This window comes from Anas acuta, chromosome 19 (assembly GCF_963932015.1).
Source record: "Anas acuta chromosome 19, bAnaAcu1.1, whole genome shotgun sequence".
Classification (NCBI taxonomy): Eukaryota; Metazoa; Chordata; class Aves; order Anseriformes; family Anatidae; genus Anas; species Anas acuta.
The window spans coordinates 3,320,635-3,348,289 of NC_088997.1; the positions used below are offsets into that span (position 1 = coordinate 3,320,635).

At 43.6% G+C, this 27,655-nt stretch overlaps 3 protein-coding genes across 4 annotated transcripts in view; 1 reads left to right on the plus strand and 2 right to left on the minus strand.

Moving 5' to 3' along the window:
* The window catches only part of VMP1 (vacuole membrane protein 1), a 64,521-nt gene extending 63,402 nt beyond the window's left edge, over positions 1-1,119 (minus strand). The window contains exon 1 of the mRNA XM_068656311.1: positions 978-1,119. The gene's annotated coding sequence lies outside the window, so the exon portion shown is untranslated. The remainder of the gene's footprint in view (positions 1-977) is intronic.
* PTRH2 (peptidyl-tRNA hydrolase 2) lies at positions 1,076-2,006 on the plus strand. The gene is made up of 2 exons (XM_068656318.1): positions 1,076-1,207; positions 1,297-2,006. Exon 2 carries the CDS (start codon positions 1,353-1,355, stop codon positions 1,878-1,880), a length of 528 nt encoding a protein of 175 aa, XP_068512419.1. The 5' UTR covers positions 1,076-1,207; positions 1,297-1,352; the 3' UTR covers positions 1,881-2,006.
* A 1,672-nt stretch (positions 2,007-3,678) lies between these two features.
* CLTC (clathrin heavy chain) overlaps positions 3,679-27,655 on the minus strand; it is a 29,800-nt gene continuing 5,823 nt past the window's right edge. The window contains exons 2-33 of one of the 2 annotated variants that reach the window (XM_068656303.1): positions 26,189-26,396; positions 23,746-24,014; positions 23,356-23,517; positions 22,526-22,639; positions 21,959-22,132; positions 21,289-21,486; positions 20,392-20,592; positions 19,662-19,814; positions 19,252-19,374; positions 18,862-18,999; positions 18,345-18,509; positions 18,047-18,227; positions 17,220-17,383; positions 15,821-15,946; positions 15,093-15,235; positions 14,464-14,698; positions 13,994-14,116; positions 13,752-13,897; positions 13,401-13,584; positions 12,964-13,156; positions 12,361-12,518; positions 11,981-12,145; positions 11,781-11,888; positions 11,487-11,654; positions 11,181-11,330; positions 10,779-10,910; positions 10,505-10,615; positions 9,648-9,818; positions 9,117-9,338; positions 7,995-8,015; positions 4,950-5,025; positions 3,679-4,686 (exon numbers count right to left, since the gene is read on the minus strand). In XM_068656303.1, coding sequence (XP_068512404.1) covers positions 4,562-4,686; positions 4,950-5,025; positions 7,995-8,015; positions 9,117-9,338; positions 9,648-9,818; positions 10,505-10,615; positions 10,779-10,910; positions 11,181-11,330; positions 11,487-11,654; positions 11,781-11,888; positions 11,981-12,145; positions 12,361-12,518; positions 12,964-13,156; positions 13,401-13,584; positions 13,752-13,897; positions 13,994-14,116; positions 14,464-14,698; positions 15,093-15,235; positions 15,821-15,946; positions 17,220-17,383; positions 18,047-18,227; positions 18,345-18,509; positions 18,862-18,999; positions 19,252-19,374; positions 19,662-19,814; positions 20,392-20,592; positions 21,289-21,486; positions 21,959-22,132; positions 22,526-22,639; positions 23,356-23,517; positions 23,746-24,014; positions 26,189-26,396 — 5,007 coding nt within the window. In that variant the 3' untranslated portion in view covers positions 3,679-4,561. The remainder of the gene's footprint in view (positions 4,687-4,949; positions 5,026-7,994; positions 8,016-9,116; positions 9,339-9,647; positions 9,819-10,504; positions 10,616-10,778; positions 10,911-11,180; positions 11,331-11,486; positions 11,655-11,780; positions 11,889-11,980; positions 12,146-12,360; positions 12,519-12,963; positions 13,157-13,400; positions 13,585-13,751; positions 13,898-13,993; positions 14,117-14,463; positions 14,699-15,092; positions 15,236-15,820; positions 15,947-17,219; positions 17,384-18,046; positions 18,228-18,344; positions 18,510-18,861; positions 19,000-19,251; positions 19,375-19,661; positions 19,815-20,391; positions 20,593-21,288; positions 21,487-21,958; positions 22,133-22,525; positions 22,640-23,355; positions 23,518-23,745; positions 24,015-26,188; positions 26,397-27,655) is intronic. The other variant, XM_068656304.1, reaches the window with a different exon arrangement.

A 27,655-nucleotide genomic window follows, 5' to 3' on the forward strand; every position in this document is an offset into this window, starting at 1 on the left:
CAGGAAAAGACTCTTTGAAGTGGAAACAGCGCAGACTTCCCAGCCAAAGTCTGGCACCACTTCCAGCACCCTCCCCTTTCTCAGTGCCACTTCCCACTTCAAAGCTCCCAAGCCCCCTCCTCCGCCTTCCCCCAGAAATCCCCAGCACCACTGATTCCACCTGCTAAGCAGGGCACGGTGCTCAATTCAACAAGCAGTGCTACCCTCCCGTTGCACAACTGTAAACGTGCTATTTCAAACACTCATCCGAAAGCACGGGGTGAAGCAATCAGCATAACTATCGCCTATTAACAACGAGAAATAATAACAATAAAGAGTCCATCCCGCGCTGCAGAAATAAGGGCAGGCTGATGTTATCGAGCCCCTTTGGTACGCTCCAAGGAATAAAGGAGCAACCTCACAGCTCCCCAGTTCAGGGGTAACAATGCCCGGGTACCTGCTCCTTGGTGGGCACCAGCACTCACAGCACAGAAAAAAACGGCAGGAGCGAACTGGTACCGAAGCTGAGGCGCTTCTCGGGGGGCTGTGAGGGGATAACCCGGCTTTGCAGCACTGCAGCGAGCAGCCCCCCCCCCGCCTCACCCCCTCGGCTCCCCGAAACGCCCCCAACACCCCCGAGGCTGCAAAAGCGGCGCCGGCTGCCCCGGGGCGTTGCGGAGGTGCCCGGCAGCACCGCGCAGAGCCCGGGCACCGGCCCCGTTCAGCCGCTTCGCTCCCCTCAGGAGGGGCCGCGGGGCCCCCCCGGTGCCTTGGGGCAGCTCCCGCCCCTCCCCCCCTCCCCTCACAGCCCCTCAGCGGCCGGGCCCGGGGCCGTTGCCATGGCAACCGCGGGACCCGGGGCCGGCCTGAGGGGGGAGCCGCGGCCGGTAGCGGGCTGGGGGCAGTGGGGGCGGCTCCTCCGCGGCCTGAGGCGCTCCGGGGGCTCCGAGCGGCCCCGCGGTGCTCCCCTCCCCCCCCCCGTCCCCTCCCGCACTCACCGCGCTGCGCCCCGGCTGCTCCCGCTGGGCCCGGGCCAACCCGGAAGTGGGAGGCGGAGCCCTCCCGCCCCGCTGACGTCACTTCCTCCGCACCGCACCGCGCCGCCCGCTCTTTCCCCTTCTCTCGGGCGCTCTCCGCGGCCGGCGGGGCCCCGCCCCCTTCGGCGTGCTGGCGTCACTTCCTGGCGACGGCGGCGCGGCCTGGCGGCAGCGTGGAAGCGGCAACGGCGGTGAGGAGCGCTCGGTTCTAACGGCCCTAACGGTTGTAACGGTTTTAACGGCTCTAACGGCTCTAACAACGGCCGCGGTCTCGTTGCAGGCGCCCCGCGGAGCCGCAGCACGGCCCAGCAGCCGCAGCCGCCGCCCGGTGCCGCCATGGAGCAGCTGAGCAAGGCGGGGCTGCTGGGGCTGGTGGCGGGCGTGGCGTGCGGCCTCTGCCTCGGCTGGGGCCTCCGCGGCCGGCTCCTGAGGCAGTCCCGGGCCCGGGCAGCAGCGGCGGCGGCGCCACTCGGAGGAGCCGGACCTGAGGCGACGGTGCCCGGGGAGGACGGGGAGTTCAAGCTGGTGCTGGTGGTGCGGAACGACCTGAAGATGGGCAAGGGGAAGGTGGCGGCGCAGTGCTGCCACGCCGCCGTGGCTGCCTACAAGCAGGCGCAGAGGAGGACGCCCGAGGTGCTGCAGCAGTGGGAGTACAGCGGGCAGCCCAAGGTGGTGCTCAGGGCGCCCGACGAGGAGACGCTGCTGCAGCTGCTGGCCGAGGCCAGGCGCCTGGGCCTCACCGTCAGCTTGGTGCGGGATGCCGGCCGCACGCAGATCGCCCCCGGCTCGCAGACGGTGCTGGGCATCGGGCCGGGCCCGGCCGATGTGGTGGATAAAGTGTCCGGGCACCTAAAGCTCTTCTGAGCCGGGGCCCAAAGAAGTGCCAGTGCGTTGGTACCGAGGAGTGATATCCAAAATTTGGGATTGTTTCATATGCTCTCAGTAAAAATATTATTTTTTTTGTAAAAAAATTAAACTTGCAAAATGTAATGCTGTTCATGAGTTTCTCTAGCTTCTGCATTGCATCCTGAAGTGGGTAGGAAAATGCTCGGCTGGGTAGAGTTACAAGAAGCAGAGCTAAATTTTACTACCCTAACTAGGAGGAATCAAGCGTTTGTAAGACTTGTACGGTTGATGAATTAACACTTTGTCTGCTTTATTGACTGAATACAAGCATTAGAGAAGGTTGTCTTATGCCAAAAATAGAAGGTTCCCCTCTGCCTTTGCCTTGCATGAGATTTTTTTTTAGATTGATTTTGTAATTCACAATAGGTGGGCTGCTAGAGCAGTTAGGGATTGCCCCATACAGCAGGAGATGGCTGCTGTGAACTTAGTGTAGGGTTTCTGAGGCAATGACTGATGCAACACCTTGTAACTGGTATGAAATGCATGAGACAGAACAAGTTAAACAGGGCTTACAGCTCAGTACTTATAAAGGGAAGATGTAAGTAAGCCATGCTCCTTTCTGGAGAGGTCTGTGGAGCTGCTGCCTTTACAAGAATTTAAGCACATCAGAATTTCCCATCTGGCTAACACAAGGAGTTACCCACACATGTATAAACAGCTTGTCACACAAGAAGAAACTTAATTCCTATCTTACTGAGGATTAATGGGTTCTCATAGATTTAAGAAAGCACTCAACTACAGAAGTTACTGGGCAGAGGTCAGATCACAACTCGCATTCTACCCAAATCATGGAGATTCTACCCCTAGATCTCCTTTTTACCTCTAATAATGGAAAAGGCAGGTTACATGTGCTTCTAATTAGGTGGATTTTCTATTACTTTTAGTTTTGTAACAAAGCCGTGGTGGTTTTTTGTTTGTTTTTTTGCGAGAGAATTCTATTGAGCACCAAGTCAGGAGTTCTGTGCAGCAGCCTTGCTCAGGATCCCATTGGGATCTTACCTGGGCCAGCTGCTCACCAGCCCAGGGAAGGTCTAAGCCCACAGGCAGGTGAGAGGCACGGCCTGGGAGAACTCTTCTTACTCCAGCACAATTCATCAAGGAATAAACAATCCCAGCTCTAGCCTGCAGCTGCCCAGGCCCCCCAGCTTCACACCCACTACCCTTCCCCACTGACCTGCTGTAACGCTCACCTGCCAGAATCCCTCAGTTCAAGCTGAGCAAGGAGAGGGGGATTCAGCCTCAGGGCTGGAACCTGACACTGAGAATAGCTGGAGAAGGTTCCATCTCTTAGCCAGGAGCTACCACAACTAGGGCCAGGGCTGTACCATTCATTGCACTCAAATATGACAATATTCATTGAGAAACATTTAAGTCAATTTTATTTGAAGCTAAATATATTTAAGGCAACTTACATACCTAGAACATAATCTCAATTTAACTGACACACCCTACTACGATCCTAACGTATCATCTGGGCAAAGATGGTGTAGTTGACCACAGTGCAGCCAACTCTTGAAAAGTGCTATTTTCTTCCATGTGGCATAATCTTTCTATAGAAAAAGCATTACATATTTTCTTGTATCGTCCCCTCAGTGCAAGACACCACTACTGGTCTCTATTGCTTCTGTTCTAATGGCCCCTTCTACCCTTGAGGTGTATGCACTCGTATGCCCCCAACGACTAGCACTGTAATACTTGGTTCGAGGTTGAAGGTCCTTTTGAAGACAGTAAAGTGAAGCTACCACTATGCAGCATGTCCACAGTCCAGTAATTTATTTTTAAATTGAGTAATTTCAAATTGCACAAACAAAACTGAACAGCAATATGCTTGAATTCTCTCTTCTGTACACTCAAAACAGTGATCTAAAACACCACAATATCCAACATACACAAACCTCAGGGCAGGGTTAGTAAATACACAGATTGGAATCATGGTGCTCTGTTCCTGAATGGAATGTCCCACAAAAGCACAGGATACAGCACAACATAAGGTCATCTGTTACATATGGAGTGAGCAAAAAGACACTAGCATTTTCTATATGCATAACTGGAAAAACCTGCATAGGTTAAGGAAAAAACTTTTACTCATTTTAAGTCAGGCAAGGTTGTCTGTACGCATTTTAAATTCTTTTAGAGCTATGCAATCCAACCAGGGTAGGATATGCTGATTAGTGTTGTCTCTTGTCAGCAGTCTTGCAAGGTCAAATACAAGTATCTTCACTTTAGCTTTCTCCGAATATACAGTGAGACTTAAATGCATTTAGAATAGACAGTACATACTGTAAGCTGCTCACATACAATGAACTTAAGATTCAGTATTAGAGTTTAACACTATAGAGTGCAAATCAGAATCTTCACAATAGACTTAATGGTAATAAGCAGTCCTGCAAAAGCCCACTTGAACAAACTTGTTTAAACTATTCCCCTTTTAAAGTAAAGTCTAAATGACATGGAATGTGAAAAAGATTTAACATAAGTGATTCAAAGTTTGCGCTAGAAAAAACAGTCCTTCATGAAATAAAGGTTACAAGAACACGAGGCAGAACTCTTGCTTTTTCCCTGGTATGAGTTAAAGCGGGGAGGGACGGTGGAGTTTCAGTAAGAAAATATGCTAGCTCCAAACTGACTTGTGCTGCACCTTACATGCTGTACCCAAAGCCAGGCTGCGGTTGCCCATATGGAGGCGCAGTGTAGCCATAGCCAAAAGGTGCTTGTGGAGGAACTGCAACGCTGGGTCCTGCTGTCAACATTAGCTGGGGCTGACCTGGAAGACAGAACAGTTAAATATATTATGAATAATATATTCTGTTCTATATGTTATAGAACAGAAATACTCAAGATAAAAATAAAGCATACTGGGCAAGATCGAAGTAAGACAGTTCTAGTACAGCCCCTGCACTATTTTCTCTAGTATTGATTTCATATGAAGAACATTTCAGGGTGGGGAAGGACCACCAAAACACATCTAGAGAGGTATTGATTTAAAAGATAAATGTGTTACTGATAACATATGAACTAAAATATTACCATAAACAATAGGTTGTGTTTCTGTAGCTTGCTCCTCTTCCTTTCTCAAAGACTCTGATGCATCCAGTTTATCCACCTGGAATTGAAACCAACAGTTAGAACAACTCCTCCAGAAGAGGTACTTATTCATGGCAGAGAAGTGGAAAAGCCTTAGTGGTATGTTAACACCCATCAAGGAAAGGAGACCATTTACAAGTTAAGATCAATTCAAGTAGCAATGTTGGTACTGGTGCAGTCAAGATTGTTCATTTCCTGAAAAAAACCCTTAATTGAGGGATTTGTGGAACTTCATTGAAAGCTTGCTCCAGGCCAAAGCTGTGTATGAAAGGTCCCATACTGGACTAGAGCTACTTTGGCATCAGTAAGCTCCGTGACTATTGCTCCAACTGCTTCAAACCAGCAGCCTTAGGTCACAAACTCAGATTTTAGCAGTGTCAGTTGGCAACCTTTGGTGTTGGAGCAACCAAGATAATGTCCAGACCTGGAGAAGTTTCCCTGAATATAAAACACTGATGCGAAGTGATCTCAGGTTGGTATTTGTGTAACAGACTGCAATAGCATCCGACATGTCACTTGAGCCTCAAGATTTCACTTTCCAAACCCATTCACTCATGCAATTTCAGTTCAAATGCAGAGAATGCATGTGTATAAGACTTGCTTTTTTCCACTCTAGAACTGCGTGGCAGTCAGCCTAAACCCACAAATACTCGGCTTGTTCAAGCTTAATACACGGTAACAGGACAAGACTAGCCAGCTTCACTCTGCTGCACAGTGAGTGGAAATGTGCTGTTAGCCCAGCCCTACAAAAGGCAAGAGAAGAAACTTGTTCTGTATTGAAGCATCGCTTGCTACTAAAATGGATCCGAGGAAACTCAGCATTACTACAGGCTAAGGCAGGCCCTGAAACTAGAACCACAAAAATTAGGTACTGATATTTTACCTGGGAGATAAGATTTAGAAAAAAGTCAGAGACAACCATGCCAATTACTTTGTAAAACAGTAAGACAACTCACAAACCAGATTAGTCTTTAATTTCATGTGTCCTTAATAAAGGAGCTCGAAGGTAAGTTTCCTGTACTTACACAGGGTCAGCATCACTGAACAGCTACATCAACATCCATGAGTTGAAGAGTTTTCAGATTAACTGTGCTACGTTAGCTGTTACCTGCAAGCAGCACTACCAGCTTTCTTCTTTCTTAGTTGCACGTTACATGTTCCATAAACCTCTTAATTTGTAACCTCAATTAGAGGCATTAATCCATGAAGTGGCTTAAGTCCTGAGCTTTATGAGTTCGTTCATTGATTGGGCTTCCATGGCAAGCGCCTTTTTGTTGTCTCACACCAGTATCTGGCTTGCTGTTGTCAAAGCGCACAGGAGCATATGCCAATGCTTTACGACTCATTTCCAGACACTGGGCTGAAAACTATACTGGTTTTGACTCAAATAGCAACACACTGAACACAAAAGCACAAGTTTAGAGATGCAGATCCAAGAAGAATGTGCGAGTTTGGTACTAAGCAGAGGCATTTGGTTTATACACGCTTGGAAAGCCTCCAGCCCAGGACATTTAATGCATTTTTGACCCAGTTTTGATGCATCTCCTCAGAATTAAACAAATATTTTCAATAACAAGAGCAAGTCTGTAACCAGCCTGCAGGATGGTTCTCACACCACTTGCTTAGCCGTCATCAGGTTCGGTACCCTAACACACTTGTTACAAGATTGTTTTAAAGGCTTTTCCACAGGGACTGCAATAAGCTGTAGAAGAAAAGTAACATGCATTCAATGTTATCGTGTTATGTGTGCATGAAAAAGAGGCAAAAGTACTGAAGCAGGAGTGAGGTCTGAAGATGACTGCCATACAGGCTCCCCCCAAAAAACCACACGCAGCCCACAGCAATGCCTTGTAGCTTAAGGAGTAGTGGGATGTAATTGCAATGACTGCTACACATGCTAGTTTATGCAAACACTGCAGTTCAATTACCTTTTTTCACACACACGCTTTCTTACTGCCTCACTTACTAGCTGCTGAAGGACCTTACACTACACATTTTAGTCAGGTTAGCCTTGAGTTCCAGTGGTGTATTTACAGACATCTTGTCACCAAAAAGCAGTTTGCACTTAGTCCATCCTGAAGCCATTTGTCAGTTTGCCCTTTGCCCAACCATATTAATGGAAAACTCACACTAGGGCTGATTTCTGTTCTAAGGAGAATTGGAATGGCATTTGTACAGGAACAAATGGACAGAAGCCTTAGAATTGCTCTTAGGAAGGGCAACATTGCATAGCAAAAGGCAAGACCCAGAGCAGCCTCAGAGGAGCTTTTTTGTTTTTTCTTTTAAGAGGTAGCAAGAGAAATTTAATGAAGCTGAGGAGCTTGGAAGGCAGTCTTTTTTTTTTTTTTTTTGCACAACTACAACAAACTTACTACAGGAAAGGGAACCACAGACTTGGTCTAATAGCTGAGGTTTTAAGTTATCGTGTGAACTAGGACACCATGTGGATTAGACTAGCACCATAAGAACTGGACACCTGAGAGAGAAAGAGTCTCTTCTGAAGCAGCTAGTATCTATTTTGTCTACTGTCAGCACACATTAGTAACGGTCAAGAGATCAGAAACTGGATCACAGTCCTGTATTTGTATATTCGCTAATATATTAGCAAATGCCATATTGGTTTATAGTTCAGAGAGAGCCAGCAGTCCAAGACTTAATTATTCGTTACTCTAGGTCATTCCTCCAGTCAGTTTGGCAGTCCAATAGTAGCACTTCACCCCTTTGACACCAGGTTGACTGTGATCCAACTGATCACCCGTATGCCCTTCCTGAGGATCTACTAGCATATTAGTAGCAAATGAATCTACTTTTGTCCTACTGCACTAACTACTTGTAGAGTTAAACAATTTGCATATGCTTTAGTGATATTTTGTTTGGGGGAAAAGCAGTAGCAGCAGTGTAATAAACGTAGGAAAGAAAAAAACTCATGCAGAATCCTTAGACTTAGTCCTCCAGACTTAAAGATGGAAAACAAGAATCAACTTTCACCTTTTCCTTTATTGCATCAACCTGCAAAGGAATTCAGAAGGTGCAGCTTAGAAAAATCAAATTCCATATTTAGCATATAAGAGGTAGAAACAAAAGTGTCAGGGAAGAAATAATTAAGGTACAGGAGAGCAAAAACAAAGATACACCAGAAGTATCTGCTTTAGAAAGGCAGCTCTGCTCATTACTAGGTTGTACTGCGTTGATTTCATTAGCTACCCTATAGTTATATCCTAACCCTTCAGCAAATCCTGATATTTTTATCTCTAAGAATCCTACTCCAGGACTACTAGTCCCAGGAGAGGCCTAGTATTAGCTTGGTACATCAGGCATGTCTGACGAGCAATGCTATTGCTTAGATAGCTCCCCACCTCCCACAAAGTTCAGCATTTAAGGATAGCAGCTTCCTGAAGGAAGCAACAGCCAGGCAAGTCTCCTAGACAAACGGGCACTATGGTGGTCTTCATCGACTCAAGCACTGAATTCAACTTTTACTTCTCATACAAAAAGTTCTGATCATTAAGGAATTTACACCATTTAATTTTAAGATACTCTAGCAGCTTCAGCAGGGCAAATCTTGCTAGTGACAGCTGGTATTTAGCTGTGACAAACCTGGTTCAAGTCTGTCAGAGCATTACCAAGTATTTTCCCCATCCTAAAGTGACCTCAAACAAGAGTTGAGTCAAACAAATAGTTAGTGTCATTAGCATCAGAGCCATGGTTTAAAGTTAAGTGCACAGCAGACAAAGTTAAATCAAGTTCTGGCTATAAGGATTTTTTAGTAAACATTTTAGAATCTAGTTAGAGCTTGTTCTCTGCTGGGATTCCTGACTGACATGGCATATAAAAAGCCTGAATCTTGGAACTACCTAAGACACTGCCCACAGTCAGACAAATACTACTGATGCAGGTTCTGCAACTGGTAGATAAGAGTGGAGTCTGCAAGTGTTTCAGTCTCTTAGAGGGCGAAGTCTCTCCCCAGATGGACTGAAAAACAAGTGTGGACATGGACAGACAGACATTTGACGAAGCCCATATCAATGTTAGTAGCAAGCAGACAGTCTCAAGGCATACACACCACAGTGACTAACAAGCTTTCACTGTTGGAGAAGCGCCTGCTCTTACCTTGGTCAAGTATTCCTTCATGACCTGAATGAAGTATGGCATGGCAAAGTCCATGATGTTGTGCCTCCATGCTGTTTCCAAGACAACGTCCGGCCTTAGAAGATCATAGCAGGTGAACAGACAAGCACCAAAGCATTCTTTCTTGTTCTCCTGCAAGAACCACTGCAACAATTCTTCCGCCAGCTCAGTATCTTTGGATTCTGAAGCATATTGCATTGCATCCTACAACAGGAGAGTCTGGTTAGCTTCATGTGCCATAGTATATTCACTGATGTGGGTGGGGTTCATAACTAATCTGCAATTTATTAGCAACATTAGCAGAGAGGAGGCATTCTACAACTTGTTTCCAAGAAATCTTGGAAATACAGTGCTACTCTGCAGCAAGATGTGCCAGATTAGCAACAGGCACCACCTAGTGGCCTCCAAAAAGATGCAGCTTGACTGGAAAGTCAAGATTCCAAATTCTGGGAGTCAGTTAAAAGACTAGAAACAAGTAAAGTATGCTAAACCAGATCTGCGCACAGGTCTTACCTTATACAGTCTGTCTTTCTTGCAGAGTTCTACACTCTGTTTCCAGCGATTGTTTCCTTTGAAGAGATACGCAGCAATTCTTCGGAACTCTATCAGCTCATGTTTCTCCAAACGTTGAGCAAGAGAGATATTGTCAAAGTTGTCATATGCATCTATAGAAGTCCTAAGGGCCTGAGGCAAGAACAACAAAGTTATTCACATTTCACCCAAACAATTGCATCCTCAAAGATGTCAACATCTTCCATACATCTTCTGTATTCCTACTTCTAGTAAAATAAAAGTATACTATTCAGACCTGCAGTGAGAGCTGTTTTGTTTTTTTTTTTGAAGCTGGCATTTGACGCACATGGAGTTCAGGGTATACTGGTTCATATTTTTCAGTAGCCATTGCTGACGTCAAGAGACTGAATACATACAGTACAGGTTATGCAAATAGCAGAATAGTTAGATGTTTGCATTCTTTCCTTCGCATCCCCATTTGCTTTAAATAAAAGCTGGATCTGTCACACTCAAAGCAGTTAGTCAATTCCTAGAAGGAATAACCAAAAATGCCCCCAAAAAGCCACTGACAGTTCTTGACTTAATCCTTCCCTAATCACTACTAGTTCAGTTTGAAGCAGCAAAGAACATACGCTTAAGGAATGTTAGCTAACAGTACACAGGCAGAATCTATTGAAAACAAGGGAGAAACCTGTTTCCAGATGTGAAAAGCAGACCTAGAGTGTTAACTTAATACTGCCACAAAAGTCAGCTTGAACAGAACTTGTCTGAAGTTCAGGAGCAGATCTTTTACAAAGCACATACAACATGCGAGTCCCTGTCTGTTCCAGATACTGCTGTTTCGAGACGAGACATACCTGGTAGTCTTCTTCAATAATGAAAAGGTTGTTCAGAGACTCGTTCACTGATTTGTTGTTGTGATTTTGAACAGAACGCAAGTAAGGCTTAACCAGTGGTAACTGTTTAACCTTCAAGGAAGCAGACAGATAAACTTAAGTCAAGGCAACTTTCTGTAGATTTCAGCATCCTCCCTGTGAGGCAGTGAAGTAGCCGAGCATTTTAAAATGCTTCTACAACTAAATGCTTTTGCAATTTTAACTTCTCCTTGGATCTGAATAGTAGGGAAATTACCTTGGTGAAGAAAGTAACAGCACGAGTATGGTCAAGCCGAGGGGACAACACCATCAGCAGATCATTAAGCAACAGAGGTTTAAATTCCAAATAGAATTGAACGGCCTTGTAATACAGCTCCACATTAGCCACCTAGAAATGAGCAAGGACATACGTTCAGAGCAGAAACCTGATTGCAAAGGAATCCAAATGAAAGATGGACATAAACTTAAATATTCCAGCACAACCAAGCCCCCCTCCCCCCCTTTATTTCTAGGGATCCTTTTAGTTACTGTAGTTGATTTGTTTTAAAATTAAACAGCAACATCAAGAACTCTGGATGTTAAACAGACTACTAGTGAATGAAAAGAATGGAAGTACACACATCAAGAATTTTAATTCCTTTCACTAGTAAAGTTATACCTTAGTAATGATATCTTTGAACTGTCCTTCTTTCCAAGCATCTGTTGGGTGATTCATCATTGTGATTATGGCATTATCGTATTCTTCATACTTATCATACAAGAACACCAGTTCAGCCCAGAGATGGGCCTGTTCTGCAGCTCTCAGAACCTAAGCAAAAGGCACATTAGAAATTCTAATTATTATATATATAATTATATTGTTATCAGTGCTTCTCATAACCTTGATGAGCTGCTACTGCAAAAGCTAGGGCACACACAATCCTGAGAGATGTGCTTTAAGTGTCATGTTTAATGGGTCTTTCACCTTGGGGATGTTGACTCTGGACCAGAACAGTTCCAAGTGCTCCCTCATCTTCTGTGGTTTGAACTTGGAGTAAAGAATTGCTAGCTCCGTAAACATTCCCATGTGTGCTCGCTCAAGCCCAAGTGCTGCTTCCAACATAGTTATCAGCTCTTCAAAGTAGCCGCGATCCTAAAAAATACAGTTAAGAGACGTTTCAACATTAGGAATCAACCAGACTTCAGATTTCCAGCCTTAAGTTACATTCTCTACTGGCAACTCTGCCCGTGACTGTAAAATAGCAGTCAACTTAGTTACCTGGTAATAATTGATTAGCTCTTCCAACTCATCCGCATGCACTACAATATGAAGTCCACACATCTGGGCCAGACGGAACTCTTTTCCATCAACACAAGCAAAGCAGACCTGGAATTGACAATTTTAGTATAGATTATTACAAAAGTTTCTGAAGAGACTACAGCTCCGTAGTTCTTAAGTTATTCAAGCAGTAAGTTTACCTCTTTCCACGTGCGAGTACTGTTTGCTTTCCGAGCTCCATCCACAGCCGCCTGGTATTCACCTAAGTGAACTAAAGTTGAGGCTAAACGGCCAAAGTTGGACACGTTGTTATACAACAGCTTAGCTGCTTCATACATCTTTTCATCGTAACAGCGATCGCCAACCTACGGCAGAACATAACCAGGTTATTCTTGCAGCTTTTCAGACAGGCCTAAATAAAATGTGTAGCATTTAAGCCATTATCAAAAATGGAAATGTCTGCAAGGTTCAAAACCTACATATCTAAAGAGACAGAAGTCCCAACACCTCACTGATCAGTGAGGCCTACAGAGCTTTCTGCTAACACTGGAAAAAAAAATGAAAAAAAAAAATCACTCACTTGCTGAATATGTGCGTTGTTGGGTCCATTGATAAACTCCTCTAGCTCTGCTAGACGGTTTGTTTTAGCAAGAGCAAAGATTAATTCTGTTTCCACATACGACTCCCGGGCCTTCTTGCGTGCCATCTGAAGGTATTTCACCAGTTCTTCCCAGTTTCCTGTGAAATGGAGTTCAGAATGCTTAATCCCCACCACTGAGATCCTTTATGCTTAGGTTATACTACCAGCTCAACCTAGTTTGACGTATTTCAAAATATGATGAACCCCAACAATCACGACTAGCTTTTATACTGTGTGTGCTGCATTCATTAAGCCCATCGTAGTGACCTTAGATAAGTCAACTCTGCTGTTTAACTACATGTAAAGACCACCTTATAAGCAACTGCTCTGACAGAAGTCTCCAGCTGGGTAAAGAAGGTAGTCATAAGACAACTGATGATTTGCAAATAGAATACAACTTTCCCATTCTTTAGGGCAGTCTTTAAGGGTCAGATGACTCTGCTTGAATCAAGAGACAGGTTTGGCAGAACTGCTTTTGGAGCAGATCACGCAAAAGAGCTCGGCAACATCAACAGCAAAGACTTAAATAAAATGTAATCATACCACTGGCATTGGCAGCTTGAACAACTTCCATGTACGAGGAAGGATCATCTGCTTTAATATACGAGTCAATTGCTTCTTTTACCATTCCTTTCTGAAGCTGTGCTTTAGCCAGCTGACTCCACACAGCAGGCTCATTGCAGCGTTCAGCAAATTCATACGCACGATCCAGGTTTCCAATGTGCTCTATTAATACCTACAGAAAGGGTTGCCATGATCAGTCACTACCTATGAAGGTCAATTTTACAATACACGAAGCTACGTTTCACATTGCAATTCCTCAGTGAGTCCACACTGAATGTTGGTTTTACTTCATAGGACAAAGACACCGAGCAGCTTTTGGTGCCAACTCGTGTTAAGTACCAAAGTCACAAATTAACAGCAAAGTCCTTCTGTGAGGATGCACATCGCAAATTTACTGCAGACAAACTTTAAGATACCTGTACAGCTGACGTGTTGACATCAAATTTCCTGAAGATGGCAAATGCCTCCTCAAAGAGCTCGTTACTGATAGCTATATTGGCTATGTCTGGGGCATCATAGTTATCCAGGCGATTGATGTATTCCATGACACGGGTGCGATCAGCCTTAATAGCTGTAAGAATTAGAAGGTTCTGCAGATTCCTAAATAAAGAAAGAAAATAGTAGTACATAAATCAAGTAATGATCAAGACATTCACCCTCCCCTCTGGAGAAGTTACTAGTTAATTTGCTGTTCCACCTTAGGGCAGCTCAACGCCTACATCAGGTATAAATTCAAGTTTCTTAAACTCAAGGTTGACATTACATACCTGTGCTCACTGAACACAGAGTTATCAAGAACTATTTTCTCCAACAGTTCAATAAGCTCATTAGGAAGATCTGCAGTCATGAAGGCCTTCACAGTGACAGACACTTCCTCAGGATCCTGGGTCTCTGACAACGCAGTCTGTACAACCTGTAGGCAGAGTCGAGCCATTGACACGTCAGGTAAGGCAGGTGCAAGCCAGTCAAGGTAATACATCAAAGACTGTTAATATTTTATCAGCTATACCTGGTCAATCAGTGGTCTTCTGTAAGGATTGCTTTCCAATAGCACACTGGCCCACAGTTCAGGGTCTTTACGGCGAACCAAGTAACGAGAAAGGCTTTTGAAGAGGGAGTTCTCATTGCACACCTAGTGAAAAAGCAAAGCCTTTTCAGATTGGAGTCACAACTACTGGAGTCTACCAGTGGACACACTAATTGTAATGCAACATCAGATAAGCCCCCTGAGATGGGAGCTAGAAATCCAGGGTTTTGATGCTTCCATTAGCCTCCCATTCTAGGATTTCCAGAGCAATCTCCCATTTCTCATTCATCTACAGGGGACATTCAAATAGCTACTTATTTGACTACAAGTGAGCACTTCCTAGCTTAGTATTTTTCAGGAAGTAAATGTTATTGTCAGCAATTATCCTGAAGTACCTATCCCATATTAGGTTAGAACTGAAACCATGAGTCAAGCAGCCTTGGCATACATACATTGATGAGTTCCAAATCGCACTGTCCACGCTCATAAGCCACACAGGCCAGGTGAGGGTCCCTCTTCTCACAGTACTTGCCAACAACGCGGCTATCATAGTAAGGATTCTCACGCAGGAATCTCTCCGGGTTGTTGTTGCTATCAATGTATATTTTGGCCAACGCATTGTGAGTTGCAGGCTCCTCACAACCCTCGTGAATTCTTGCTTCCAGCCAGGGCAGAAGCAATTTCAGCCTAAAAAGAAGGTAGTTTTGTATTAGAGGTTGAATAGGTATCCCCTCGCACATTTTATTCATTATGGAAGTCAGCTCTAGTGTAGAAGAGTCAGTAAATAAACCAGAATTACAGTACTCCATTCTGGCCTGAATTCTGGTTCACTATTACATTGGGATAACTTTTTGACAGTTAAGAATCACATGCTAAAGCAGCTCATTGTCTCAAGACTACTTAATGGGGGGTCCTCACATCAGCCAAGAATTACAGCAGACTTCTGCTGCTTTCTCACCCAAAGGCACCTTCTGGTTATCTGTCAGTACCAGGGTTAGTTACATACTTAGGACGCACACAGACAGATGAGCGTTACAATCACTGGTCTATCGGTATTAAGAGACTTGCAGAAGTTCAGTACCTGTTTCTCTTCTCAACCTCTGCAACAAGTTCATCAGTTGAAAATTGGCCTCTCACAACAAGGATAAGGTTCTTGATCACATCTTCAGAGCAATCCACGTCAAGCAGTCCCCCGATAACAACAGGCAGGCGGCTTGGATTCACCTAAACAAGATCATTTTAAGAAATCAGCGTGTTGTCATGCAGCAGAGTCAGAACTTATCCCTAGAAATACACATGAAGGCTGCTTGCTCAGAGTGACCTCATCTTCCTGCCCTATCTCCTGAGGATCTGGACAGGCTTGGAAAAAAAAAAAAAAAAAAAATCAATTCTCCAGTCAGGGGTTTGTAACACAGTTAAGTGGCTCGCTAGTGCTCAGCCCCCATAGGAAGAGCTCCTAAGCAAGCCAACTTGTCCCTGCAATAAACAGAAGAGGAGAATCTCCCACCCTCCCAAAGCTGGAAGTTAAAATTACGCTAAGAAACCTCTACTTCCTCTATCAAGTGTTCCTCCTTCACGAGGCACATTACTGGGGGGGGGTTACACTCTGACTGACTGAAGAATAAATAAGAACTCTGACTCACATAAGGGCTAACTTGCCAAAGGCCACTAACAGATACTTAGATGTCAGTCTCAAGTATGAGGCTTTTTGCTGAATACTTACAAAAACATTGTGCTTATAGCTGCACACAATACTAGAAAGGTTGATCAGTTTGGCCCATTAAAGCTAAGTGAAAAATTGTAACTTACCTTCTGTACATAAATCTCAATGTACTTTTGGAGATTATTTCTGTACAGGTACAGCACCAAGTCATGGACAAAGTCAAAGCGATCACACACAATGATGAGCGGTAGCTGGTCAGTGAGTTTAGCTTCCTAGAAGGAGAAGAACTCGTGTAATTTGGTTTTGATCTCAGAGTCAAGCAGAAAGATACAATCAAATTGTTAAAGGAAGCTGAACTTGGAAAGCCCCAAATTCAATTGTCAATCAATTAACGACAGCTTATTATTTGACTTTTTTTTTTTTTTAAACAATATGCAGCAAGTAGGAATACACCCACATCAGGGCCTACAGCAAGAAGCTTTCTGAAGTTTAACCGTGCTGCTTTGCATGGCAGGGTCTACAAAATGTTACAACACAGTACAACTATTGTGAGTCTAAGCTATAGGCAGCATTTTTAGTTGCCACTGCTTATTGGTGTGCAGGATTAGCACTCTGGGATTTCAAAAAAGACATTTAACCAAGACTAAATTAAGTTGTGGACCATAATGGAAAGCTTCCACACAGAACTGACTCCAAGCACCAGGTGTCCTGTGATACCTTGTAGCACTGGATTTAGAGAACAGTGAGAATTAAGCTAGTAGTCGTACTGAAATTGTTAACCAGATTAAGTTATCTAGAACTATTCCACTTTGAGCATAAGATTACAATCGTTACAATACAGAAGCTCATCTACATGGTGGACACCAGTCCAGACACGCATTTCAGAGCACTTATTTGAACATGCACATCCCAGAATATAATCCTACAGATACAAATTGTAGTTAAGGAGTTTACACAGGGAGGCCTGTACTGGGAGATTTACCTGGTACATGTCCTGCACATTCCAGACATGGAACAGCACAAAAAACAATAGCTTTCATCAGGAATTTGACAGCTTGGTAACTTATCTTAGGTGGCTTGGTCATTTTACATACCTTACACCTCACTGACACCAGTTTATTTTACAGAATTCTCATTTGAAGTGTTTTGCCATCTTCAGATGTGATCAGCAAAATCTAGGACTATGCTATATAACTGACAAACGTGAAGGCAGGAAATGTTCCCAGATAAAGTTTTCCCCTCCCACATTGTTTCCGAGATATTTCTAGCAACGTTACATTTGTCAACAAGCTCAGCACTAATAATGAGCTACAAAATGGGAACTTCTTCAGAACTATGTTACAGAGGTGCTCTGAATCCCAGCAGGAACAGTCAGCGTGTATTTACACAGACTGGCATTATCCTAGCAGAGCTAAACTGCAGTTCACCTGGCTGAAGTTTCAGAAAGTGTATAGAAGTAAAACGAATGGATAGATCAACCTTGAACTCTGAAAGCATTCATGCAATTAACTGACACCAACACAATCCACACTGTCCAAATATTACCTTGAGGAAGTTTTTAACACGTTCTGGATCATAGCAGTTGCTTTCCCTGCAGATTCTTTCTACTTCTTTAATTTGCCCTGTCTTGCATGCAGCTTGAATATACTTGAAGTGCACATCTGGATCCTGGCTGAAGTTTACAATAGAGCCCAGGAAATAAAACAAACCTTGAAGGAAATGGTCAACATGTTATTTTGCTAGTACTTAAGTTGGATGAGTATTAGCTTGTGGGAAAGCCTACCTAGTTTTGATTACGTGAAAATCTGAAATAGGACTAGTGCAGAAGCTTATAAAGAACTTTTAATTCAAGTATTGCAATTATTTTACAAAGACCAGATGCTCTAGCCAAGCTGTACCTGCTGTTCTCCATGTATTACACAGACTAGCATATCATATGCAACTTTGATGAATAGTAATGTATTCCCATCAACTGGGATAGATCAACTTTGTTGAAATAATATCCAGCACGTGCCTTCCTTACACCCCTACACAAGAGCAAGGAAGGGTTCCAAAAATCAGAAGTAGTTGGGTCCAAGCCACACTCGCAACCTTTCACCAAAACAAGCACACAGTGAAAAAGCTGCTTACCACAACTCGCAGCTAAATCTCACTTAATCAAGTCCTACGTGCCATCAACTTTAAGCGACTTGGAAGTCACTTGCCTGAAGTAATCAACGTTGTGTGCATGTTTTTCAGAAAAAGCACACTATGGAAGAAATCCATCCATAATAGCACCACATTCCATTAACCATCCTCCAAATCCTTCATGTATACATGTATGAAAAAGTGAGCACTAGTTCCTTTTGCTAAAGACAGGAGCATCAACTTACCTTCAAAGCTCTTGAAGGACTCAAAGAGCTCAATAAGCGACTGTGTTGACAGTTGTTCGTGGTATTTTGAAGCTACCTGGACACAGATCTGCAGGTTCTGACGAATGTTAGCAGATAACATAGCACGCAGACACTCCAGCGAGTCTTCTACCGATAAGGAGCCAAAATAGTTCACTAACCACTGCAAAAATACATAAGCCATTTTAGACCCAAGTAAAACACTACACTCTGAAGTCAAAGTGGAAAGAAATCATTGATTTCTTAGCTTTTGATAGATTCAGGAAATTTGATTTTATACCTCAGGATTGAGAAGATGAGTGTGAACTACTGCACGCTTGATGTCGTACAAGTCTGTGAAGTGTTCGAGTGCTCTCTGCAGCAAGCCAGCTTTCTCACACAGCTGAGCTATGTGAGCCCGGTCATAATGAGTAAACATTTGGTTTCCCAGGATAGCATCTGCAACCTAGAAGTAATAACAAAGTTTCATTTAGCTCCTACAGCACTGTCACAATTCAATGTGCAGCTCCCCATAAACAAAACTTTCTAGCTTGAGAGAAACTGTATTTCAATTGTAGCAAAGAAGACAAGAATTAACAGTAACACTCACAGCAATTCTATGCAATTGAGCAATTCAGAAATGATCTGAAAAGAAGAGAAACTACCTTAGGGCTTTGAAGCACCTAAAAAATATAACAGAATTCTAGCTTTACAGTTGAAGCAGAGATGCTTTCAAGATTTTAAACATTTATCAGTGGCATTTGATATGGACCACAAACTAGAGGCTCGTCTAATTCAGTTAAAATTGCAAACTATACCTGAGGCGCATGCATGAGGTTCATCTCAAGTAAACGTGTTTGCAGGGGACCTTCTGAGGGACGATTATTCTTCAGTGCATCCAGCAAGAAGGCTGTACATTGCTGAATTAAGTTATATTCCATAAAGACATCCACAATCTGCAAAAAAGATTAGGCTTTTGACTTGTAATTGAAAGCACATTTAGACAAAGCAATATTAAGGGCAGCTTCGAACATATCAAGCTGTCACACAGTGTTCTTAAAACTAGGCAAGGAACCGCATTGTTCCAGTAGGGTAAACCCAAACAAATAGTTCAAAGTATTTTCCCTGATGTATGGAAGAGGAGTATGGCTCCTCTTAACAATTTATCACCTTGTGAGTTAACATGTAACAGCAATAAAATTATTTACTTGTGTTATGTCTGCAAGAGGCTCTTCATCTTGAACAAGCATTTGTGCAAACTGCTGTCCTTGATCAGGGCTGATTCTCATTACGTTCCTCAGCAAGAAAATCCAGTCTGGAGTATACCCAACCTGAAGAGAGAGTGAGAAGTAGTAACTCAGCAAGAACACAGAGCTCAGTAAAAGCTACTGTCAGTAGCTTACACAAAGCAGTCACAATTTCCTCATTTGGAGGAGGCTACACAGGGAAGGATGCAGGGATACATGTAAGAAGTCTAGGAATAACTAGCAACAAAACTTTGGACCAAGAGAGGCAATACAAACTCTCAGATGCCCCCAAGAATACTTTCAGTAATTGTAGAGCATACATAAATTATTCCTAAATATAGAACAGGCATAGCAACTTAGTTTCCTCTCACCTTCTTAGCATACAAAACAATCTTCTGGACTTGTCCTGTTTCAGCAAAACACTGAATGACTTTGTTTGGAACATTGGCTCTCAGGTAGACACTAAGTGCTAGTGTAGGATCTACAGATTTCACAAGATCTCCCAGCTCCTCTGAACACTCCAGCTGTTTAAAAGAGATAAATACAGTAAGCCCACCCCAACAGTGTCATGATGAAATGTGTTTCATTTGCATCTCATTTGTCTTCCTTATAGGATTTCCTTAAAAAGAATAATAATAATAATCTAAGGCCAAGCTTGATAGCGTTATCTGATGCTTTCATCTACAGGAATGTTTCTTAGGTTGGTCTGACAAGAGTCAGAAATGCATTTGTAGGGCTAAAAAGAACTAGATTATCTGCTATCAGCCTGTTTCTTCAGCTAATTACAAAAATCTAAATGCAGCTCAAAGTACATGGAAGTCAGTATTTGAAGAAGCCTGAAACAATTACGGAAGTAGCAGCAGTAGCTTAAAAGCCTTCCATACAAAATTCACTCTGCTGTGATTTTAACTGGAATTAATAAAGCTCTGCATGCATTTGGTCAACTCACTCGAAGAGAATTGTTAAATCTCTTCACATGTTCACTGTCTCAACTATTTGATGACACAGTGCATTGAGGAGTTGCCCAGTTGAGCTTTCCTCAAAAAAAGCACTACCAGGCAGTTATCTAGAGTACCTAAGAGGTATCTATTCCAAATTTACCTTGTCTTCTTTTAACCATTTCTCCAAGAGCTGTTTGCGTCCCTGCTGAAGCACTGGTCTGCAGAGTTCCAGCGACTCATACTTATTCAGCTGCCCTTGGTCAAGCAGAATACCAAAATACTGGAGTAAAGGAGAAGTCTGTCCTGGCTGAGCTGGAACACTCTGGAACCGACGGATGGTGTCTGGAGTACGCAGGATTCCCTGCCAGAAATAGAGATGCACTTTAGTTTCCTGTTCTGCTATTGTGGCTTGGCAAGATTTCCTCCAGAAAGCTGAAGTTGGAAATGCTTACTGCAGCAACATTATGTTTTGCCAACCCAGAAAACAGTCAACAGTACAGTTCAGCACTGCATTTGAGATATTTTAATAGAAGATGTGCAATAGTAGCCTATTAAATCTGTATTGCTACTGGAACTAGTTTAACATCATAGGACTGTCCTACAGAATTAAGTCATTCTTGTTCTTGCAAGCAAGTTCCTCTCATCTGAATTTACTATGCTAAACAATCTCCAGCCTTAGTGAATCTTCAATCTTAGCATCTCTCCATTTTTTCCTGTTTACAGATGCAGCCTCAGTTAGAGGTTGTCATTTCAAAGAGACTTTTCCTGTCATTGGAGGGATTAAAATTTATACCAGAAGTATTAAGTCACATAGCCATTGCTTCATTCAGTTCCTTCCCCCCCTCTGTAGACTTCATACAAGCTTTAGAACCTTCCAGCATTTAGAACTTTCCAGTACTCTCAGCACACAGCATACTGGATCTTCTTGGGAATGTTAAAAAGTACTACATTAGGACAGGTCTCTGGTCTTGCCACTCAGATGAGGCCAGAGAACTTTCCTGAAGCATGAAGCTTAAGCCAGCAGAGTTCAGTACTATTCAAACTGTTCATCCATTACCTTTGGAGCATTAGCTGCCACTTTTGCTGCCTCCGAATAGTTCCCTTGTGCAAACAGTGCATTGAATTTTCTAGCAAAAAGTTCCTCAGCTCCAGCCAGGTTGTTGCGGACAGCCATTCGTAAAGCCAGGTCAGGATTCTGGAGCACATTGGTGATGTAGGGAATAATATTCTCTTCTTCCACACATACTGACAGCACCTGAATAAATGATTGAGGAAAACTTTCAGTTAGTCCAAATATAAGAGGAGAGGCAAGTGCTAAGTTAACCTCTAAACGGAAAGCTAGAGCATACACTGAAATGTATGGCTCAGAACAGGCAGACTTGAGATGTCCTGAACGTGGAATTCCAAGTTAGCATATTTAAGACTTTATTAGCAGGTGCTCTGTAAGAGGGTAACATCTGCCCAAAACAGAAGTATATTCTAGTTCTATCCTCAACAGGAGGAGGGTGCTTAGATCCACTGACTGTCATTACAAAAAAAAAAAAAAGGTAAAAAATGCAGACAAGCTGCACACCTGTTCAGATATCTGATACTATCACACTCCTCACTCTGATATTCTGCCTTGTTCATTCATGTAGACTTTCAGACATCAATAAGAACACTGTAGCCTATCATTAAAGGCCAGCTGGATTGGCTAAACAAGTAGTTTCCAAGCCAAGCTTTCTTACTTGTCCCTTTCTGTTTACTCCTATAATTCCAGCTGTTGCTTCATGCTGGGCAGTAACAAATATGGTCTCTCCACTGATTCTGTTCATGTAGATACAGGTGCCAGTTTCCAGGTCATACAAGTGGATATAGCCATACTTTGTTATCAGAAACACCACATCATGCTTGTCACTGATCTGCAAGACAGGAATAGATTAATCAGATATGGTATTGGATAAAACGAGTAAGTAATTTTTAGAACAGCTGTGCCATTTCAGGAGAACTAGAAGTGCTTTTTTTTTTTCCCCCAGCTGAATACTTGAGTACTCTCATAGCAGAAGCAAATTTTAAGAGTTTGCAAAGCAGTTAAATATACATGAGTATTTGTTCCATATATAAGAACAAGCTGTCTTTGAATCTGCTTGTCCCCAACTTCACTTTAACTCTACTAAAGCAGGAGCAGAAACCACACCAGTTAGTTTGGTGCCAAACCTCAGGTTTATATTGGCCAACTAACTGCCAGTGCCCTGCTTCACAATCATATCCACTGAGGGAAGCTACAGATTTGTTTTTATGTGCAATTATCATACCTGCATTGCAACAGGAAAGTCATTTTGTGCTTCCGGAGGAAAGAAGACATCCACTGCTTTCTTTGGAAACGGCTGATTCCCGGTCGGTGGTGTACCAACTTCAATGATATGCAGCTGTGCAATAGGTAAGATTAGTCCGTCAGTTCCCAAATGATTCACAGAACAATAGACTTCAACAATAAAGATACAGCAGTTCTGCTGCTGCTGATCCTTAATCCCAAGATTATGCAAGCGGAGAAGCTAAGCCAGCCTTCCTGAACATTTGCACAGGCATAAGGTGTAACATGCTGTATTCATTCTCAGTTGTTTTCCTCATCTATGGAACGTGATCTTTAGTTATCTCTAGATACTTAGAACTTTAATGATTCCTTTAGATCTCTTTTTATGCACTCTTTTGACGTGCTTAACATATTGACACAGTTCATATATTTCTGACATTTATATTGATTGCTAACTAGCCTGGTAACACTAGCATCTAATTTTTTCATCCAATAACTTGGAAGTTAAGCTTGGTACTGGGGATCAGCAAAGAGATTACAACAGCTTTTCCCTTAAGCTTTGCTTGTGAAGGCACATCCTTCAAGCAGCTAATTAGCTTGCCAGTCATGACACATCACCTCACTTCATGACTGGAACAGACTTCTCTACTTCAGGTAGCCCCCGCTGTGAAGCTGTGTACGCCCCAGTTTTCATGTACACTAAAGGAATAGCATCCAGACTGACACCTTTTTCCTAGAGGCAAATTTGTGCATTAAATCACTTGTTTTCCTGGAGGCAGATGACCAGGATGAGTTATTAAAGATTAAAGCATGTTTAAAACCAAGTCTTACCTTACCCCCAGCTTGCCCTCTTACTGCAAAACAGAAGAGAGTGGATTCTTCAGCATTTCCTTCCATCTTGAACTGCGCAAAGCTGGCTGCGTGTCCCTCAATCGGTTGTGACACTTTTCTATCTACAGAATAGAGCTGCATTGCTCCCACAACACGGTTTTGCTAGAAAAGACAGAACAAGAGTCAGAAGTAGCAAGCACGTGGTCAGCAAAGTCCTCTAAGTTAGTGTTAGCAAATGCCATGCTCTCTCTTACAAATATATCACAGCAGATTAACTTTTTATGTGTTTATACAGGTACTGCAAGATTTTCAGTTACACGTAAGATTTTACGATCAAGAGAAGCACTTGTGTTCCAAACAATATTTTAATAGTTCTTCACAGTAAAGTACCTGTGCAGATATGCCAGTCAGCAGCAGCCACTTCTGCTTGGCATCAGTACGGTAGTTGATGATCTGGCAGCCAGCAAGACTCGAATGGCGATCAAACATTTTCACGGGCTGGGACTCCCCCTCCATGCTCCAGTGGTAGACTGCATTATCCGTTACAAGGGCAACAGTATTCAGAGAGATCCACTTCCAGAAGGTGACATCATCTGTCATTGTATGAGCCTTCATCTTGCTCTTCATCTCAATGTTGAATATTTGTAGTGTTTTCCCAGCTGAAAAGCACAACATTGTTAGCCAGGTGGCAGTTTTCACCTGTTACTTCAAGCAGTGGTTAAAAGCAGAAGAGCTGCAGTATGATGCTAAACACTCGTTTTTAGAAAGTTTTTAGAAAACGCTATGATATACTGGCAATGTCATTCAGTGATCAGCTACTAATTCTAACCAGACCACATTCCTAATTTCACTACCACGTAATTGTATGCTTTCTGGTCTGAATTTGCCATTACCGACCGACCAAACAGATGCGGAAAACAGCTTGGTAGGAAACAAAAGCTTCAGCTACACAAGTTGTATGATACTTCATACATCAAAGCCAGGTTAAAGTAAAGCTAAGTGTCTTGAAAGTTACAAGGAAAGCTATGCCAGTGTCATTAAAAATGATGTCCACATCTGTTTCAAGTGTAACAGGGCATAACACAGGAAGGTCAGGCTGGCAGAGCCTTTCCTAACTAAGACTCATTAACCAAAAGCCGTAAGTTGCACCATCGGGATACACAGAGTTACTGGCTGCAAACCAAACGAACACACACTGTGCAAGGAAAGGACTCTAGTGACCAACACAAGTTCTAAGAGGTAAGAGGAGAAGTTATTTCAATTACACACAATGCTGAATACAAACATCGTGAACAGCCACCTGCAATCACTTCTACCAGAGTTTTTACAGCGCAGTGGTATATAAGATATCATTTCTTCCTGTTGAATAGGCAAGGAGGGTTCTAACCGAGCTCTGCTAGTTTTAGGAGGTAGCTACTTAAGCACACGCTACTGTAGCATAAAAGGAACATTAAAGACATAAAACTAGGTCCAGGTCAGGGTCTCTGTTAAGGTTGCTAGCTGTATCTCAGCTTGATAAAGCCAAAGCCATATGAACAAGTGCCTTCACTCAGCAAGGACTAGTTCAGGTGAAAGCCACCATTACTTCAGCCCACTGAAGTACGATGCAGAGCCAGAAGTTTCTCCAGAGCTTGGAGAAGGGTGTCCAGTAGTGTTACTCAAGCTACAGGCTAGCCATTTATTTCCACGTCTAGTGCAGCTGGAGCCTTAGAGTGAAGGGATATTAGATTCAGGTAGCATCTATCCTACATGCTACAGCAGGGATATTAACAGCCAAAAATTAGACGCGAGTCTAAAGGGCCAGTCCTGTTTATAAAAAGCTTAACATCAAGAACACGACAGTCTAAAAGTGCCCTGAGTTTGAATGGATTAAGTTTCTGAATCTTAAGGATTCACTTGTTTGAGAGGGCATGAAAAAAACTCTGAATTTAGGCTTTCAGTTATTTAACACCACTGTTCAGCCACATCCACCATAAACCTGAGTCATTCGATTCTGCTTTCTCTTTTCATAGAACAGGACAGTAACTGGTACAGTCAGTCGAGATAACTCACCATCTGCACACACAAGAGAGCATTAAAGTTGTGACAAAACAGTAGGACAGTATTAAAATCAAACTTAGGTAATACTGAACACATTTAAATATTTCCATTGGCAATATATTAATTTATAGTGATAGAATATTTGAGGCTTCCTGGGAAGAAGGGGCTGACACTTCTGGAGCCTCCAGAGGAATTATTGTTCTGTGTATTGGCAGAGATAAGGAGCGAGCTGACCTTGTGCTTTATGCACTACACAAGTCTTCCACGGATAGTTTTACTTTCTCTATCAGGGGCTGATATAATAAATATGCACCAATCAGTGCACCAGCCTTGTGCAGCGTGGCAAGGACTACAGCCTCTGCAAATATTTCCCCTCCTCCCCAGCCTTAGTTTTCTACTCTGTACAGAGAGGTTCAGCTGATGGATCCTATACACTCAGGAGATCAGGTCTCACTTCCCCTAAGAGGATTCCAGGCTACAGACTCCAAAAGTAGCCCAAAGCTTGAACTTTCCTTCCAGCTCTCCGTGCTCTGAAGCCATAAATACTCTCACTGGGCAGCAAAAAACTCATCCTAATGATGAGCAAACCAGTGGCAAGCCTTAACTGAAACTTATTACCCAGCTACCTTCAGAGTAACCGAAAAATCACTGAACTTAAGCTCCCATTAAGCTGTGGAAAATTGGTAAGGGATCCTCCCACCTAAGTTGCCTGACAGATTTAAGTCAGTCACAAACCAGTACTACAGAAAGCTCTGCAGCGACTTCACGCGTTTCTTTCCCACTATTTCCATACCTTTTAATGCAATGACTTTACTGGCAGGGTTCATGATAGCACTGTCGGCTGAAATCGGCCTCCGAATGGGGTTGCTGGGGTCATTCATGTCGATGATCACCACTTGCGCCTGCTCTCCCACCTTCTCTCTTATACAGATGAATTTGTCAGACTCCATCGTCAGAGTGCTGAACCCGATGTTTGCTGGGTTGATGCCCAGGTTTTGGAGCTGGAAAAGAAGAAGGTTTGGCATTAAATTATTACCTCAACACAGCCACCGACAGCTTTGGGGGAAGCTGCAGGAGAAGCCAGGCCTCCTGTATCCTTCCACCACAACACAAACCAAAAGCACGTTACCCACAAGAGCCGTGACACCAGGATTCTTGCCCACCTTCAGTTACGCCCAGCAGGCTTTTTGGAGCCCCGCAGCGTTCAGGCACTTGGTACCTTATCTCCAAGGTCTGTTACAACTTATTTTTTCAAGTGCCCAGCCTCTCAAATGGTTTAAGGCACATGGCAGTTGCCTGCTCCTGGTAGTCACAGCCTCAGTACCCACTCACATCAGCTTTGCTTCCAGAGCCCTCTGTCACTCCACTTGCACTTGGCAGCTATCACTATTTCAAGCTTAGCGCCACATGTGAGGGGCCTGAGCTTTATCTTTATCCTTGCAGAGTTAAAAAAAGCTACCTGTCTCGCATTTAGCCCAGCCCTCTCCGGCAGTGAGGCCTTGCAGAGCTAACAGCTACGAAACAGAGCCTGCTGAAAGCAGCAGTGGCTCACCTGCAGCCTTCCTTGGTACACCGGGCATCTACAAAGCATCTCCTTTCCTGCTGAGCCAGCCTGCTGCTGTGAAGCTTTACGTGCCTACCTTTACATGGCACTTCTAGCACAGCTTGCAGCAAAACACAGTTCAGGCAACGCCACTGCACTGTGCTTGCAGACTGATGGATCAGGATGGCAGTACTGAGACAAAGCTGTACTTCTGCTGTTAAGAATGGATAAAATTGGTTACTTCACATCACAGACACATGTGCAGCCTGTGGCAGGCAGCCCTTAGAACCACAGGCTGACTTTTCTACCACTAGAGGAGTCAGCCCTCCTCCTAACGCCTCAGCCTTTTTAGGAGACCCCCTGAGCTCCAGGCCCCGTCCCGCTGCCCGGAGGGGCTGGTTGCTGGCTCTCCTGAGCCATTTCAGCGTTACTGTGCTAATCTGCAGCACCACACCGAGCTCTTATCAGCTGTGCTCCGAAGGCTTGGAGGTGACCACGCCTCAGCTGCTCTGTTCCAGCGGCTCCTGATAGAGAGGGGGTTTTACTGCACTTCCCCTTTGCCCCAGGGAGCAAGCACCACCTCCCTGTGCCAGGTTAGCAGAACTTCACAAGGGGCATTGCTAACGACGGGCTCTGCCAGCCAGGGCAGCAGGGCAGCCAGATCTCGGTGCATCTTGAAGTCCAGGCTCAAAAGCAAGGTGGTTTTAGCCCCCTGTG

What these genes read in the sequence shown, in the direction of transcription:
- PTRH2 (XM_068656318.1), top strand. Translation starts at nt 1,353, where the DNA reads ATGGAGCAGCTGAGCAAGGCGGGGCTGCTGGGGCTGGTGGCGGGCGTG.